Consider the following 18,121-nt stretch of genomic DNA (forward strand, 5'->3'; position numbering starts at 1 on the left):
AATCCAAGAGGGTAAGACCATCACTAACACCTCCATCCGCTGTGCCCTAGATGCAGCAGATACCGACTCAAGGGCAATCAACACCAGTGTCCTTTTGCGCAGGCATGCCTAGTTATGTATATCAGGTTTTAAACCCGAGGTACAGAGTTCTATACTCAATCAGCCTTTTGATGAGCAACACCAATTTGGCCCCAATGTAGACATATCCCTCGAGAAAATGAAGAAGGATACAGACACCGCCAAATCTATGGGAGCCTTGCAATCGCAAGCTCCCAGAATGTCCTTTCGTCACTCATCCTTTAGAAGCACCCATCGAGGCTACTCCTCTGATAGCCCCTCCACCTCTTACAAAGCTCCTGCACAATCCACCTTTACTAGAGGTTACCAAAGGGGTAGTTACAGGGGAAATAACAGCAAAGGCAGAGGCAAAGACAACCACTCCCGCTCTGCCTCCACACCTACCCCATGACTTCCCTCCACTTCCCCCCAACTATTCCACTCCAGTCGGGGGAAGACTCCACCGATTTTCTCCCTGTCTGGATAAACATCACTTCAGACAGGTGGGTCCACGAAATCATTCAATCAGGCTACTGTTTCGAACTAACATCTACTCCCCCCCCCCCAACATACCACCCAAACACCGTCCAATGTCACAAGAACATGTGTTACTGTTAAAGCAGGAGGTAATCTCCCTCCTACAAAAAAGTGTGTGAGAAAGTGCCATCTTTCTTGCATGGTATGCCCCCACTTTTTGCTAAATTGCTGAATGTACTTCGATTGAGTGTACCCTGGGCTCCTGCCAATCAGGTGCCCAGGGCCTATGTTCCTTCCTTAAACCACACAAACCCCAAATTGGCAAACCCTAGCCACATGTCAGCCCCTAGTAAATGGTACCCTAGGTACCCAGGGCCTTGTGACCAGGGAAGGCCTCTAAGGGCTGCAGCACTCATTGTGCCACCCTCAGAGGCCCTGTACCCTTACACACACACACTGCCCTTGCAGGCTGAGTGTCTGGGTGCAGGACAAAACAAAGAGTCGACATGGCACACATCACTGTGTACCATGCCCATCACCTACACTGCCAAGGCATATGTCAGCCACCCCTCTAGCTGGGTGCATTACGCCTATGGTGTGGGCACAGGAGCAGGAGCCCTGTGCCCCTACAGTACCCAGGTCCATTCCTGGGCACTGTAAGTGCAGTGCTGTCATTTAAGAATACATGGTGCTGAGAGCTTGTCAAACACGAGCTCCACAGCACCATATTGGCAACACTGAAGCCTGGGAAGTTTGGTATCAAACTTCTCAGCACATTGAACCCACACTGATGCCAGTGTAGGATTTAATGTACTAAGCGCCCCAGAGGGCATCTTAGAAGATGCCCCCTTACAGCTAACTTGCAATCCACGTCTGCTCTGAGGCTGCCCAGGCTGCCACACAGCAGACACGTTGCTGGACCCCTGGGTGGGAGAGCCCCTGCTCTCCCGGGCCTGCAACAATGCACATCCTGGGTGAGGTGAGAAATCTCCTCCCCCAGGATGAGCAAAGGGAAGCTTCAAAGGCATGCCGCCAGTTGGAGTTTCCCCAGGCCACTGCAACCCCCCACTCTGGCGGGAAGCTTGGCCGGAAACCCCATACAAGGACAGGGGATGTGCCAGCCTGCCCACCCCACCCCTCAGGTGGGGGAGGCGAGGTGAAGCACATCTCCGGGCTCTCGCCATCTTGAAGATAGGAGGCCCTACCCTATCAGGATTAGGCTACTGCCCCCTCCCACAGGAGAGAGGCAGGATAGGGGGTGTACCCACCCCAGGACAAGGACCCATTGGTCCCTGGCCTTCACCTACCTGTAACGCCCCTAAATCTAGTATTTAGGGGCCCCCTGAACCTTCCTTCCTCAGATTCCAGATAGAAAAACGACAAGAAGAGCAAGAAGAACAAAGACCTGCCCTGCAGCTGCTAAAAAGAGAAGAAGACACCAACTGCTTTGGCCCCAGCCCTACCGGCCTGTCGACTCTCGAACCTGCACCAGCGCGGCATCCCACGTGGCCAGCAACCTCACCAACCCCGGAGGACCTGGCTACCTTTTAGCTCTAAGCCCCTGGGACTCCCACGAGTAGAGGCTCTACTCAAGAAATCTACTTGCTATCCCTGGCACCAGCCCGGGACCGCGGACCCAACACACTCTGCACCAGCCAAGCCTGGCCAGTGCCGGAGTGGACAAAGACCCAGAGGACGACCCCACGGCGACTGTGACCCAGAGTCCGGCACCCAAGGACCCCCCTCGACATCCCGGAAGAAGCCTGCAGCCTCAGAACCAAGTGCCACCCCAGCCGCGACCAACCAGAGGGTAAGATTCCCGACGTCAAAAGGCACCCCTGCACCCGGCGCCCTGCGACCCCCTGTGCCCAATCCCGGGGTACCCACCTAACCTACAACTACCCAACTTACCTCTCGAAGTGGTGGTGGCACCTGAAACATCCTCGTCCCCGAGCCTGCAGCCTCTTTCCAAACCGGAACATTCCCATTGATTTCCATTGAGCGCCCTAAGGCTCAAAAGCACCCTGCACCCAGCCGCCCGAGTGGCCCTGGCAGTGCCCTCTCTACACTAACCTACTTCCCCACTTGCCCTGAGTAAGTGACCAGGAGCCCAGCTCCCACAGCCGCGTGGCTTGCCAGACAGCAGCCACCAACCAAGGCCCCCCTATCCCTCATAGGATAACATTGGGCCCAACTCTCTCTGCACCCGGCCGTCCTGAAACCGCTGAGGGTGAACCAACTGTACCTACCTGACACTGGGGGACCCCTGAGTCCATGCCCGGAATTTCAACACTACCAGTCGAGTACTTACCCTTAAACCGCTAACTTCATTTTCCTCATAGGGTAACATTGACTGGCTTTTTCTTCAAAAATCTTCTAAGTGTGAACTTTTCAAAACTGCAAAAATTCACCAAAAATCAGCCAAGTGACAAAAACGAATTTACTCACCTGCTCCTAGGTGAGCTCCCAGTGCTGGATCTTGGTGCCCAGCCCTGACTCTGAAAAGTGTTCACAACTATACTTACTTCTAACTCATTTTTCTCCCATAGGAAACCATTGTCTGCTTTTCTGTGAAATTTCTTCTAAGTGTCTACTTTTGCAAATTTGAAATATTCTTTTAAAATCGTACCATTTCTGCAAACGAAATTACTTACCTGCATTTGATAAGGACCCCAGTCCTGGGTCTAGGCACCCAGTCCTGGATTACTAAAGTAACGATAAAGTACTCTACCTGCAATTTGAATTTCTTGCCATAGAGATCCATTGAATGTTTTCTGTGAAATATTTTCTAAGTGCTAACTTTTGAAATAGCTAAATATTATTTAAAAATCATTACAGTTATTAAGTCGACTTTCATCACTTGATTCTGAATACTGACCCCAGGCTGGTTCTAGGATCCAGACCTGGAATTCCAAAAGTAATCTGAAAAGTAATTTATTACAAATAACCTGAATTTACCATTGAGCTCAATGCATTGTTATGTTTAGGAAATAGGATTGTTTATTGCAACCAACTGTGACTGTTTACACAAATTTATTGCTTGAAACAAAAGTATTTATATTCAACCTCTCATTCTGAGAAAGTATATTTTTACCCCCTTGTGGTTCTAAAAATAAAACAAGCATATATTTTATATATACAAATCATTGGCCTAGAGTTCAGTTATTGAGTGTGTGAAACCATTTGCTGACTGAGTGTGCACAATAAATGCTTTACACTGTCCTCTGGTACTGCCTTACTGCTCGACCAAGCTACCACTTTTGAGAGTAAGGTCATACCTAACTTTGACCTCTATCAGCCTCTGGGGGACTGTGGACTCTGTACACCCTGTACCTATTAGGGAACAGTATATACAGAGCCACTTTCTCACAAAGTGCAATAGAACCAGTTCCCCTGCACCAACAAAACAAGGGAGTCTACTCCCTATAATTTCTCATACTAAAAAAGGACGGATCTTTAAGGCCTATTTTAGACCTCAGACCCCTAAACCTATACATACATTCAGACCACTTCCACATGGTCACACTTCAGCAGGTCCTCCCTCTGCTTTCCCCGGGCGACTTCCTTGCTACTCTAGACCTCAAGGACGCCTATTTCCACATTCCCATTCACAGCGCTCACAGGAAATATCTCAGATTCGTAGTGGACGGTCAGCACTACCAATTCAAAGTACTCCCATTTGGAGTCACCACAGCACCAAGAGTGTTTACCAAGTGCCTAGTAGTAGTGGCAGCACACCTAAGGAGACAACACATACATGTCTTCCCATATCTAGACGACTGGCTTATAAAAGCCAAATCGTACAATCAGTGTGTACAACACACTAACGCCACTATTCAACAACTTCACGACCTGGGGTTCACAATAAATCACGCCAAGTCCCAGCTGCAACTGTCCCACATGCAAAAGTACCTCGGTGCCACAATAGACACCTCAAAAGCGCTCGCCTACCCCAGTCCCGCCCGTATAGCGAGCATCCAAGCTCTTCTCACCAGATTCCAACCGCAACACTCTCTTCCAGCTTGAGTGTTCATGCAACTCATGAGGATGATGGCCTCTTGCATATTCATAGTGCCTCATGCAAGACTCCAGATGCGTCCTCTCCAAGAGTGCTTAGCACGTCAATGGAACCAGGCTCAAGGTCAGCTAACAGATCTGGTGTTGGTAGAAGGTCGTACCCATCGCTCTCTGCAGTGGTGGAATACCAAGAACTTTCCAAGGGGCGACCGTTCCTCGAGCCAGTTCCTCAAATAGTCATGACAGCGGACGCATCGCTCGCCGGCTGGGGAGCTCACCTACTACATCACACCATGCAGGGCAGGTGGACACCTCAACAAAAGTTACTCCACATCAACCACTTGGAGTTACTAGCCATATTCCTAGCCTTAAAAGCATTTCAAAAACAAATATCGGGCAAGACTGTCTTAGTCCGCACCGACAACATGACAGCCATGTATTATATCCAAAAACAAGGCGGGACACACTCTCTGCAGCTCTCTCAGCTTGCACAGAGCATATGGAGGTGGGCTATACCTCAGAACATCTTTCTCCTAGCCCAACATGTCCCAGGAGTCCAAAACACAATAGCCGATCTCTTGAGCCGTCAAACAGAACAAATCTACGAGTGGGAACTTCATCCACAAGTTCTTCAACCGTTTTTTCAGATTTGGGGGCAACCACAGATAGACCTCTTCGCCACCCAAGAAAACGCCAAATGGCCAAACTTCGCCGCCAGGTATCCTCACCCATTGTCCAAAGGCAATGCGATATGGATGAACTGGTCAGGCAGATTTGCGTACGCTTTTCCGCCTCTCCCACTAATTTGGCTAGTGGTGCGCAAACTACAGCAACACTCAATAACGCTCATCCTAGTTGCTCCAACTTGGGCCAGACAGCCATGGTACACCACACTGCTGGAACTCTCAGTAGTTCTGCACCAAAAACTACACCGCTCTCCACGCCTCTTAACCCAGAACCATGGAGAGATCCAACACCCAGACCCAGCTCAGCTCAACCTAGCGATCTGGCTCCTGAAATCCTAGACTTTGGTTACCTTAACCTTCCTCCTGATTGTATGAACGTCATCAAAGAAGCTAGACGGCCTACCACTAGAGCATGCTATGCAGCCAAGTGGAAGAGATTCGTAGTATACTGCCAAAACAATGACACTAATCACCTAGATGTGTCTATCCAACACATCAAAGGCTACTTACTACACCTCCAAAGATACAACCTAGCCTATACCTCTATCAGATTGCATCTTGCTGCCATTGCAGCATATCTACAAAATGGACAGCATCTCTCACTTTTCAGAGTACCTGCCATAAAGGCCTTTATGGAGGGACTCAGAGAATAATTCCCCCCAGAGTACCTCCTTCCACTGTGTGGAATTTAAACATTGTTCTCACGAGACTAATGGGGCCTCCATTTGAACCTCTACATAAATGTGAGCTACAATTCTTAACATGGAAAACTGCTTTCCTCGTAGCCATTACTTCTCTACGTAGAGTTAGTGAACTGCAAGCACTAACCATTCAAGAACCCTTTCTCCAGTTGCATCTTAATAAAGTTGTTCTCCGAACTAATCCTAAATTCCTCCCTAAAGTCATTTCTCCCTTCCACCTCAATCAATCTGTGGAGCTGCCTGTATTCTTCTCGCAGCCACAGTCACAGAAAGAGCTCTTCACACCTTAGATGTCAAAAGAGCACTACTATACTACATAGAGGAGACAAAACCCTTTCGTAAGACCAAACTATTCGTGTTTTTCTCACCACCACACAAAGGCAACCCAATATCAAAATCTGGGATAGCTAGGTGGATTGTCAAATGCATACAGATTTGTTACCACAAAGCAAAACGTACATTATCTGTTCCTCCTAAAGCCCACTCTATAAGAAAGATAGGGGCTTCAATGGCATTTTTAGGAAACATTCCTTTAGATGAGATCTGCAGAACAGCTACATCGTCTACACTGTACACATTCACAAAACACTATTGTGTTGATGTGCAAATTAAACAACAGGCTAGTGTAGGCCAGGCTGTACTCAAAACACTATTTCAAACTACTGCAACAGATATTGGTGGTCGCCGCTAGGAGTGGATACTGCTTTACAATCTATGCCCAGTGTGTAATCTGCAGCTCATATTCCTCGAACGGAATATGCTACTTACCAGTATGCCTCTGTTCTTGGCATGTAGAGCTGCAGATATACACACGCCCACCGGCCTCCCTGGTTAACTTTATCTGTTCCAGTATTATCTTACTTAGATACACCACACATGGGCATATTTCCTGTTTCTTACTAAGCTCCATCATTTCCCTGCTGGCGAAAAACAATCTGAGAATGGAGCCGATGCGCAATATGATCCAAAGGAGGAGTCACATACCTCGTGACTTCCAAAGACTTTCCAAGACAAAAACAAGTGCAAACATCCGGGCCCAACACCAGATGGCGATCTATGCACAGTGTGTAGATCTGCAGCTCTACATGCCAAGAACAGATGCATACTGGTAAGTAGCATACTCCTTATTTCAATTGTCACTACAAAATAAACCCTGAAGTGTTTCGGCTATCATGGCCTTGATCACCGGATAATCATATAGTCCATTGTCACTCTTTAAGGTTATTTCACAGTGATATGCCTCATTTCATGTTGTTTACTCTGTGTTCATGGGAACTGCAGTTACTTTGCAGTTTAAGTCTTTAAAAGCATGCAAGAAAGTGTTTTATGCAATTCTGAACATAAGTTCCAGTCTTTTTGTGAAAAAAGTGATTTCTTTAATCCATTGGTGTGTCACCTTCATGATGAAATTAGATGTGATAGTCCATAATGTTTCAAATTTGTATTGAAATCTTTATTATCATTATTTCTTTTTTGAGCATTTCTTTGTACACTATTTGTATACATTTCTCCATTTAGGTTTTCTTACTAAACACTATTTTTCAAGTTTTCTCCTTTTTTTCATCTATCGTAGTTGATTTGATTTACCATATCATAAAGATGTTCAGGATATTCATTTTATCTTGTCTTTGGTTGACAATATACTTGATATGACTTTGTAATTTTTCTTTCTCTAGTTATTCCTGTCTCCAGTGGGCTATTTTATTGCTTTCCACTTGCAGCAGGTGTATTTAAATTGCTGGTTTTACAGGCCTCAGGTCGGTGTGATACCTGTGTTGCGCAGAATGTGTGTTAGGTGTGAGATTTGCTGTCCTAGAAACTGAACCAACAATGACGCCCACTGTTTCCTTTATGTTTCAGCATTTAGACATTTTGGTGAGAGACTGGTTTTACCCTCCTGTCTACGGAGTCCCAGGTGGGCAGAAATATATAAACACTGTTAGAGAGGTAAGAATGTTGCTTTCGTTTTGGAGGTACTTAAATGCATCTCTGAAATAGGTGTTGCATTATTAGCGGGTCTTTAACTCTCAGTCAGTCAAGATGCCACCATAGGAGATGAAGGGATTTAAAAAAAAAAATGTTTTCATTAGCTTGTGGCACAAGATTAAGGCACACCAAGCACTGGTGTAATGGAGCTACACAGGGCTACAGTATGTCTCATACAACTTCCATTGTAACAGTAGAATGATTGATTGCCCAAATCTGCAATATAAACAGTAAATAATAGGCCAATAACAATACATATCCTATATTAAAGTAAAATAGTAGCAGAATAAACAAAGCAGCATGTCACCAGGGTTGAAGGCCCTCTCACGCACAACCCCTGAATAAGGCGGGGAGAAGGGAAGAGGGGTAAATGTGAGATGGGGTAAGGAGCAGGGGATGCAGGGAAAATCGTCATGGTCACAGCACCTCAGACACATCCCCGGGGTCACTCGAATCACACATAGACTAAGTAACTGACCCAGAGTCCATGTCGGACACAACGTTTGAACCATTGCTCCTGCCCCCTGGTCCCCAGATATGCTGGAGGAGTTTGGGGTGGGCGGTTGGTAAAACCTCTTCCGACAAACGATCTAACATGCTCTCTCACAACTCTGTATCACGGTCAGCATGTTTATTCCTGCATACTGCCCACAGTCTCCGCTCCTCAGCTACACATCATTCTTGCATATCCGCCAGCCATTTCCTGCTGGCCGGAGCTGTGGGGTGCATCCAGTGGATGGCCAACTGTCGCTTGGCCAGCATCAAGCCCATGAGTGCAAACCTACGATTCTTCTGGGTCCCACATTTAGGTGTCGGGAGCACCCCAAGCAACCAATCATTGACTGAGGAATCCACTGGCACCCGTGTGATTGCACATAATGTCCTCAAGACCTCCACCCAAATCTCATGTAACTTGCTACAATCCCATGTTATGTGGAGAAAGGACACTGAGGCTGACCCACATCGGAGCATGCATTCGAACCAGCTCGTTTGATTCTGTATAGACGCTGTGCAGTCAGATAGGCCTAATGTAAGTAGTAAAACTGTGAGTTTGAACTTTGTGTTACTTGCTACTTCCCTAACCTGGGCAAATGTTCTGTTCAAGGCTTCCACCGTGAGAGGCTCCGTCAGAGCCTCTGCCCACCTCACCCACCCTACTGACACGTGGATATTGTGATCCCGTTTAAGAGCCTTATAAATACGTGAGATTAAGACCCAAGGTGATCCAGAGACCAGTATTATATGTAGTGTCTGAGGCTCCTCAGGCCTGGCTGGGAATCGGTCCAGATCTCGCAAATCGTTCAGGATACCTTGGTGTATTGCAGGAACTGGCCTTGCTTCAGGTCCATCACAGATTGGATCTCACGAATGAGCTTCAGCCAACGAAGGGGCAGAAGTCTGGCGTAGGGGGCCCATCTTAGAATCCACTTTACCGTATGGTCCCAGGCTGTTGCCACCTGACGGACACTAAATGGGTGATTTTCCGGAATACCCACCCCCATCATAAGGCACTGCGGGAGATCTGCTTCTGTTCCCCATGTGCCTAGTAGATTCTTCTCCATGTTCAGGCCAGCGGAACACCACTGAGCCGCATATTGTAGGAAACCCTCAAAGTATTATAGCTGTAGGTCTGGCAGTCCCAAACTCCCAGGACGGTGTCTAGATTCAAAATGTTGAGGTGGAGACTATTAACTTTAATGAAGATAGACAGCGGGACATCATACATGGCATTTTGAAGAACGTAGAGACATCAGGGCAAATGAACCATTTTGCACAATGTAACTCTGCCCATCACTGACAGAGGTAGGCAGACCCAGAAACAAATGGAATCCACTAGGCCCTTGTTGAGACTATAGCAGGCCTCCAGGTTGTTCGTTATCTGAATCTCCAGTTACTGAAAATGGTCTCTTTCTCATCCGAGCTCCATTACTCGGAGCACAACAAGCCGCAACCTCGCCAGTGCGGCTACAAGAAACAGCAATGTCTTCTGCTTGTTGACCCAAAGGCCTGCTGCTACCTTGAATTCTGACATGATGCGCAACCATGCCCTCACCGACTGCTCAGGGTGGGTGATAAACGCCAGTGCATCATCTGCATAAAGCGAGACAACATGGGTGACGCTGCCCACCTCCAGCTCCCACTCAGCCTTGTAATGGAGAAAACGGACTACCAACAGCTTCATAGCCAACGCAAAGAGGAGCGGTGACAGGGGGCAACCCTGCCTAGTACCCCTCCCAGTAGGGAAGCACTCCGACACCACAGGGCTGAACCCATGCGACAGGATCAGCACCCTGAACAGAATCATCAGTCCAATCCCTATTCTCCGGCGGACTTCCCAATCGAGGGTGTCAAATGCCTTTTCGACATCTAAGGCAACTAGCGCTGCCTCTATCTCGGTAATCCCAACTGAGTGTAGCACATGCGACAATCTTCGTAAATTAATTTGAGTCTGCCATCCTGGCACGAAGACACGCTGGTCATCGTGCACTAAATGGGTGACCATGACCCACAGCCTAGTGGCGAGAGCCTTCGCAAGTATTATAGCATCCACTCGCAACATAGACAGGGGTTGATAAGAACTGGGATCCGAAAGGTCTCTACCTGGCATGAGGAGTATGACTATCTGTGCTTCACGCATGGACTTTAGTAACATCCCATAACCAAGCGCCTCCTAGAACATCTCTAACAGTCTGGGGAAGAGTAATTTGGAACACGCTTGATAATATTCCAGTGGTAGCCCATCAGGGCCCGGTGACTTGCTGCGTGCCATCTCATGGACTGCTTCCTTCAGCTCCTCCACCGAGAGCTCCACCTCTAGGCTTACCTTCTGTTTGGCTTGAGTTGAGGGAGTTGTAGGAGGTCCAAGAAGCTGCACGCCCCTGGTAGTTGGTTAACTCCCATTGCCCCATACACTGTCGCAAGGTGGTCGCGCAGGAGGAGATTAATCGCGAGCTGTGAACCTGCAAGGGTGCTATCCAGGTACCTCAAGGAGAGAATCACCAGGGAGGGCATTCCCTTTTAAGTAACCATGCTAGTAAGCGTCCCAACTTGTCACCCTCACGATGCAAAACTGATGATAATCCCTCCAAACTAATCTGTCTAACCTATCCCAGGTCTCCTCCACTGCCCACCAGGCTGTCAACAGTGGCTCTCGCTGGTTCCCTAATGCAGGGGGATAGCACTGAAGTGTGGTAAATATTTCGTTACCGGTACTATTTTTTATGCGGTAAAGTCTATTAAGAATAACTCAGTAAATATAAGAGGCAGAATCCGTGGTATTAGAGGTTTTAAAAGGCTTTATTCCTATACAAAGGAATACAATTCGAATTGTAGGCTTTCTATTCCATCACCACGAGAGTTCAGGAAGGAAGGGCATACATTATTGACAGATAAGCAGTTTTATAGAAAATGCATTACAGTGAAACAGATGCAAGAGGCGTAACAGTTGATAGTACAGATAAAAGGTGCATACGTAACTAATTGAGGCGGTCGTATGGGCGTAATTTAATAAACGTCATTATACATGATGTCACAAGTGGGTGGATCCATAAAAGAATCCTGCAATGTCAGCAGAAATATTTGGCAGAGATGCGCGCGCAGCCGCATGACGTGTGATTGACGTGCAACTAGAGGGTGAAGGGGACTTGACATTTAGCTCTATATGTGGAGACAGAAGTCTGGGGGTCATGTCAATCTAATTCCAAATCATATCTAATATCCTATGTTTAAAGAACTGTGTTATCCAAAAGGAAAGGTCTCTAGGATAGAATCTATTCTATACTGACTGTTAGTGCGTGCACAAGCGTCTAAGTGTCTACATGAGATGCGAGGGGGTAGGAATATTCCATGGTAACGGGGCTATGAATTACTTGCATGAGGACAGCGAGGCCTGGCCCTTTTGCACGGTAGCTGGAGGAATGTTTACCTAAACTACTAGACAGGAATGCATCGGATGAGGAGCGGAGTAGATAATCTTGAAGGTGAAATACAGTTTTTGGCAGGCAATATGCTGGATCAGGCACCGTTAGCCGCGCAGGGAGTAGGACAAAGTTCATGGATACAGATGCAGGCTCAGACTGGAGCTTTCAGAGGCAGAAGGCAGGAAAAGGCTTGATGACAGAATTTCAGGGCCTACTCGCCTGAATGTGTAAAATGTGGAAAGTGAACCACATAAAGTCGGTGGCCTTTCATACTTAGGAATGGAATATCTGACCCATTCATGGCGGATCTGAAAGAGGACATGTTGACGGTGGACGCACATGTATTTGCGTCTTCAAAACTGGAACTGGAGGGAACATACATGTACTTATAGCATGCACATGGAGCCGTTGGGGTCTACGATAGGGGACATAACTGATCACAAAATTCATATTTCCTCATTCCCTCCTTGTCCCCTACGGACCCTCAGGAGATATCGATCTTCATCAATCCATCGATCTGTTCATATAGCATCATTTGTTCTTCTTTTTTCTTCCGGGATCTTGAACGAAAACGTGGATGTGGGATACACGATGTGGCACACAGACCACAAATCGCTGGCCCACATTGTAGACATAAGTAGCAACTGAATAGTATGAGAAAGCCAATACCTAGGAAGGATAGGATTCTCCATCCCCAGGCTGACAACACGCCCCAGAACCAACCGGACCAAGTCCAGGTGCCTGGACTCTGGTGTATCTGGCTTATAATCTTATGAAGGCGAGTTATGGCTTTATATACTGACGGCGAATTTTCTGGTATGAAAATGCAACAACTTGATCCGATGACCCTACAAGCTCCGCCCCTATCGGCCAGGATGACGTCAAGGACAAGACGATTTTGAAGCACAACAATCCGCATAGCAGACTGCTCTTCTGTTAAATTGCCTAAGGCGGAAATAGTCTCGTTCACTACTGCTTCAAGGGTTCTGGTTAATCTACGTATCAGCTTACTATTAGTGACTGTACCTATATAGGGAAAGAACCCTTTATTGAAATCTGTGTATTTTTCCCATGCTGTTTCAGTGTAATCGACAATTGGGAGATCTCTCTGTTGTCTATTGTGTACTAAATGGGTATTTCTGTGATAATCAGGAGGGGCTAGGAAAACAGGTGGCAGAAGGAATGCTATGTAACAGGTACCATCCCAATCTAAAGGTAGACATATATATGCGGTCTGGCCACATATGAAGTAGGAATGATGGGAAGCTCTAAATGTAGACTTGCCTTGATCACTGAATTTTATTACAGTGTTGCATTTACTATGGCCCATGTGTATGGAACCATTCTTTCTTACACATAATTCCCCTTTTACTGGGAATACTGACATGGCAGGCAAGATTGGTGTAGCTTCAGATTCAACGTTCAGGATCATGAGGTTAAGTGTAAAATTACCTAATCCATATACTTCATTTTCTAGATCAGTTCCTGTTCTTTTGGGGAGTCCCTCCTTGTTAGGGTAGCAGACTTTAAGCAAAACTAGGTTCAGGTTTCCCCATACCCAGTTGTCTTGATAAACTGCGGAATTTGAATCTAGGGAATTAATCAAACTAAACCATGCTCCACAGGAGCCATTGTGTGTGAACGGATATGGAAAGAGGGGCAAAACTCCCTTATAATTCTGATAGGGAGGGAGTCGGCCACATATCCAACAATTCGTGGCATTGCTGGTCTGATGGGAATGATGTAACATACTAATGAATGTGTTGTTGCGCAGCGCAAATCTATAGGACAACTCATGCGGAGGTAATTCGCTAAAAGAATGTTCTGCAGTTATATTGTAAACATGCTTAAGAATAGGGTAATACATATGCAATAGTATGCTGAAAATAATGATCAGAAGACTTAGAAAAAACAAAATTAATAATGTTACTATGCAGTGACTACGAAGTGATTTACAATACGCATGCTTTTTCAGCTGCATCTGTTGATTTCTTTCTCTATTCCGGTCTAGAAGATACATGTCAGAGACAAATTCAACCGATTCACCTTGGAGAGGACTTAAACAATCAAATTGTCTGACTTGCTAGACCTCAATTTTAGTTTGTACAGTTCTGGTTTCGACTGCTCAACCAAGGGGAGCTTTGAGTCTGTCTGTGAGGGAATACAAGGTTGAGTATTCACACTGGATGGTAGTCCATAAAATTTCTTGATATGACTCGAGTGCAACCACCCTTTGCGACCCTCAATCTTCACGGCTGTCCTTGTAGTGAGTAGAACCAACTTAGGCGACTTCCACCTAGGCTCCAGTTGGGTCTTCCGGTCGAAATTCCTGACCAAAACCAGGTCACCAGGAACCACGTCATGGGGCTTCACCTCAGTATTATCGGGAAAAGCTGCGGTTACCTGTGAACGACAAGATTGTAGTGCAGACATCAAGGAAGCCAGGTAATCTGTCAGCATATTACAGTCAACATCAGTGATTTTGCGAGGTATAGGCGTCCCCCACATATTTGGTGGTCTACCGAAGATCACCTCATACGGGGATAGCCCTGTTCGAGAATGTGCTACCATTCTCATGTAAAAGAGCGCAACTGGTAAGGCTACTATCCAATCGACTCCTTTTTCTCTACATATTTTAGACAATCTAATTTTCAGAGTTTGATTATGGCGTTCCACGAGACCTGCTGCCTCGGGATGTCGGACACAGTGGAATTTCCATTGGTAGCCTAACAAAAGGGAAACGTGTTTCATTAGTTCGGATGAGAACGGCTGGCCGTTATCTGAGTAGACAACACGTGGTAAACCGTACCGTGGGAAGAATTCTCGAACTAACTGTTTGGCAGTAGTCGGGGCGGTGTAATCTGAAACCGGGTATGCTTCTGTCCAACGGGAAAGAGCACAGACAACTACGAGAACATATTTGAATCCTCGACATCGTTCCATCTGGATATAATCCATCTGGAGGACTTCAAAAGCATGATCGGGAGGTTGAAATCCACCCTGTTCTACGGGGATGCTTTTACCTGGATTGAACTGACAACATATCATACAGGTACGAACTTTTTGTTTAGCTGCTGCTCGCAAGTGTTTGTTGAACCAAATGTGTTGAATGCTGTCTAGCATAGCTTTTTCTCCTAGGTGCGCTGGACTATGTATTGTGTTAATGATGACTTGAACCATAGAGTCGGGAAGAAACCATATAGATTTTTCCTTCGTCATCCATCCTTGATCCGTTTGGATCCCTCCTAATTCAGTCCATTTCTTTATTTCTTCTGGTGTAGCATGTGTCTGTATGTCAATTACATCAAGGGTGGGATCCTTAACTGTCATGCAATGTGTTGGTGTCAGAACTATTGTCTTTGTCATGTCAGTTGTGTGAGTCTGATTCTGAGCAGTCTGTTTAGCTGTTCTGTCAGCTAGGTCATTACCCTGGGAAATGATATCGGTAACTTTTGTATGGGCTTTGCATTTCATAATCGATATTGCAGTAGGTAGATGAATCGCGTCTAATAGGGTTTGAATGAGGGGTCCGTGCTGGATGTGGGCACCGTGAGAAGTTAAATAACCTCTCTCTCGCCACAGTACGCCGAAGTCATGGACGACTCCGAATGCATAACGTGAATCTGTGTATATGTTGACTTTCTTATTTTTGGCTTGAATACAGGCTTGTGTCAGAGCGATGAGCTCTGCTGCTTGAGCTGACAAAGTGTTAATACGATTTGTTTCAATGACTTCAGTGTCTGTTGTGACTGCGTAAGCGGCCACTAACTCTCCTGTACTTGTTCTCATACATGACCCATCTACATACAATGTCAAGTCTGGATCTGACAAAGGGATATCTGTCAAGTCTTGTCTGGGTTTCGTCGTGATAGTAATGACTTCGACACAATCATGTGCCAATGGATCTGTTCCGCCCACTGGTAACAGTGTGGCAGGATTTAACGTATTACAACGTCTGATTTCTATGTGTGGCTGAAATAATGTTAATTCGTAACCGGTGAGTCTCGCTATAGTCAAGTGTTGTGTTTGTGTGCGGTTCAAAAGAACCTCTACTGCGTGTGGTACTTGTACTGTCAGTTGGTGTCCTAACACTATGGCATCGCTTTGTCTGATTGCTAAAGCTGTTGCTGCCACCGATTTCAGGCACGCAGGAAGAGCCTGAGCTACTGGATCTAATGTACTAGAGAAATAAGCACATGGTTTGTGTGATCCTGCTTGTTCCTGAGTGAGTACTGACAAGGCAGTACCTTCGCGTTCTGTAACAAAGAGTGTAAACTGTTTACTGTAACATGGTGTTGCTAAGACAGGTGCTTGGCATAAAGCTTTCTTTAAACTTTCAAAGGCGTGTGTATGTTCTTGAGTCCAAGGGAGGACAGTCGATGTGGCTGCCTCCTGTGTTGTCAACTGGATGAGTGGTTTTGCTAGAAATGCATATTGAGGGATCCACTGCCTACAGTATGAAGTGAGGCCTATAAAAGCCCGCACCTCCTTTTGTGTCTTGGGTGGTGGCATGTTAGCGATTAACTGGATGCGGTCGGGTGTAAGCTGCCTTCCCTCCTTGGACAGCGAGTGCCCAAGGTAAACAACTCGCTGGACACAGAATTGCAGCTTAGAAGGGGACACCTTGTGCCCCTTGTCAGCCAAAAATTTTAAAACCGTCAGTGACGCTGTTTCACATTCAGGTTCGCTTCGGGCGGTGATCAGCAGATCATCGACATATTGAAGCAAGGCAGTGTTAACTGGCATGTGGATACTGTCTAGTTCTCGTTTCAGTGCTTGGCTATAGATGCTAGGGCTTTCTGTAAATCCTTGAGGTGCGCGTGTGAATTTAAAACTTCGTCCATTTAAACTGAATCCGAACAGATATTGACTTTCCGGATCGATTGGGACACTAAAGAAAGCATTCTTGAGATCAATTATAGTGAAGAACGTTGCTTCTGAGTCAATAGCTGTGAGTAATGAAGAGATATCTGGGACCACAGGGTATTGTGGTACAATACATTTATTTAATTCGCGCAGATCAATAACTAATCGATATACTGGTGGTGCTTTTGGATCCGTTCTTTTAAGAATCGGAATTATCGGGGAATTACATACATTGGAGTCCGTTTCGACAACCACTCCTTGTGCAATGAGCTCGTCAATGATTTGCAGCAAAGCCACAACAGCATCGGGTGGTAATTTGTATTGTCGCATTCGTGGTAGTATCACTCCTGTTTTTAGTGTAACTCGATATGGTGTAATATTCATGCAACCAACATCAGTGGGGCCTTGTGCCCATAAATGTGTAGGTAAATTCTGCAGTCGGTGATCTTTTCTGTACGTCTGTATGATTCTTTACGCCATAATTCAATGGCATCTTTCTGTGACTGTCTGGCTTTCTTTTTCCATAATTCTTCTTCTACTCTCATGATGCAATCTGCATCCCAGGTCCCTGCTGCGGGCCATCTCTGACTCTCTGGTAATTCTTTGGTGTAGTCCACCCATAAATCAAGAAATAATACGGCATCTAGGCCATGCTTATGATACATAAAGTATCCTGGAGTGTCCCTAGGTGGAATGGGAACAGCTTCTTCGAGTACACCTTTTCTAGTTTTGATCTGTCTTAATTTTGAAAAGAGCGGCATTTTTAGATCTGGTTACTTAATCTTAAACACACTTAATACAAATAAACGCAATAATGAACAGTCATTCACACCACAATGTATAGAACGTATTAAAACATTTAACACTTAACAGTTTTAACGAACAATGATAACTAATAGAAAACTAGTTACTGACATAATACTGACACTAAATAATACTTATTTATATGCAAGATATACTATATATACTGCTAAACAGTAAAGATACACTGCTGAAACAGTGCAGACCGGATTTGTGTACCCAAACCCGTCTTGACCGGCACAGACTATGTGCACGTAAAATGCCTCCCCGGTAATGGTACTCACCGGGTAGCTCGGAACGGAAGGCCTCGGAACGGAACTGAAACTGGACCGGACTGGACTTGACTCGACTGGACTCGGAACTTCGGAACCTGGTGGGCCTCTGTATACCTCGGATCTTGCTCTCTCAGCTAGGCTCTGGTCGGGATACTTCGCACTTCTCACCGCCTCGTCTGGGTGTTGATCGCAGCCTCAGTTGCCCCCGCTTGGCCGGAGGGAGATACAGGAAATCCTGCAGGTACGCGTTTTTGTCCGTTCAGCTGTAGCAGGAGACCGGGCCTGCAACGCACCGCCGGCGCGTGAGATGAGAAAGTGTCCCTATTCGGGCGCCA

At 46.2% G+C, this 18,121-nt stretch overlaps 1 protein-coding gene and 1 long non-coding RNA gene across 2 annotated transcripts in view; one reads left to right on the plus strand and one right to left on the minus strand.

Moving 5' to 3' along the window:
• RNF112 (ring finger protein 112) overlaps positions 1-18,121 on the plus strand; it is a 231,936-nt gene that overhangs the window by 137,357 nt on the left and 76,458 nt on the right. The window contains exon 9 of the mRNA XM_085618642.1: positions 7,799-7,885. Within this exon, the coding sequence (XP_085474768.1) occupies positions 7,799-7,885 (87 nt within the window). The remainder of the gene's footprint in view (positions 1-7,798; positions 7,886-18,121) is intronic.
• LOC146811671 (uncharacterized) overlaps positions 1-18,121 on the minus strand; it is a 143,302-nt gene that overhangs the window by 59,903 nt on the left and 65,278 nt on the right. The window lies entirely within an intron of this gene.

Source organism: Triturus cristatus, chromosome 7 (genome assembly GCF_964204655.1).
Source record: "Triturus cristatus chromosome 7, aTriCri1.1, whole genome shotgun sequence".
Taxonomy (NCBI): Eukaryota; Metazoa; Chordata; class Amphibia; order Caudata; family Salamandridae; genus Triturus; species Triturus cristatus.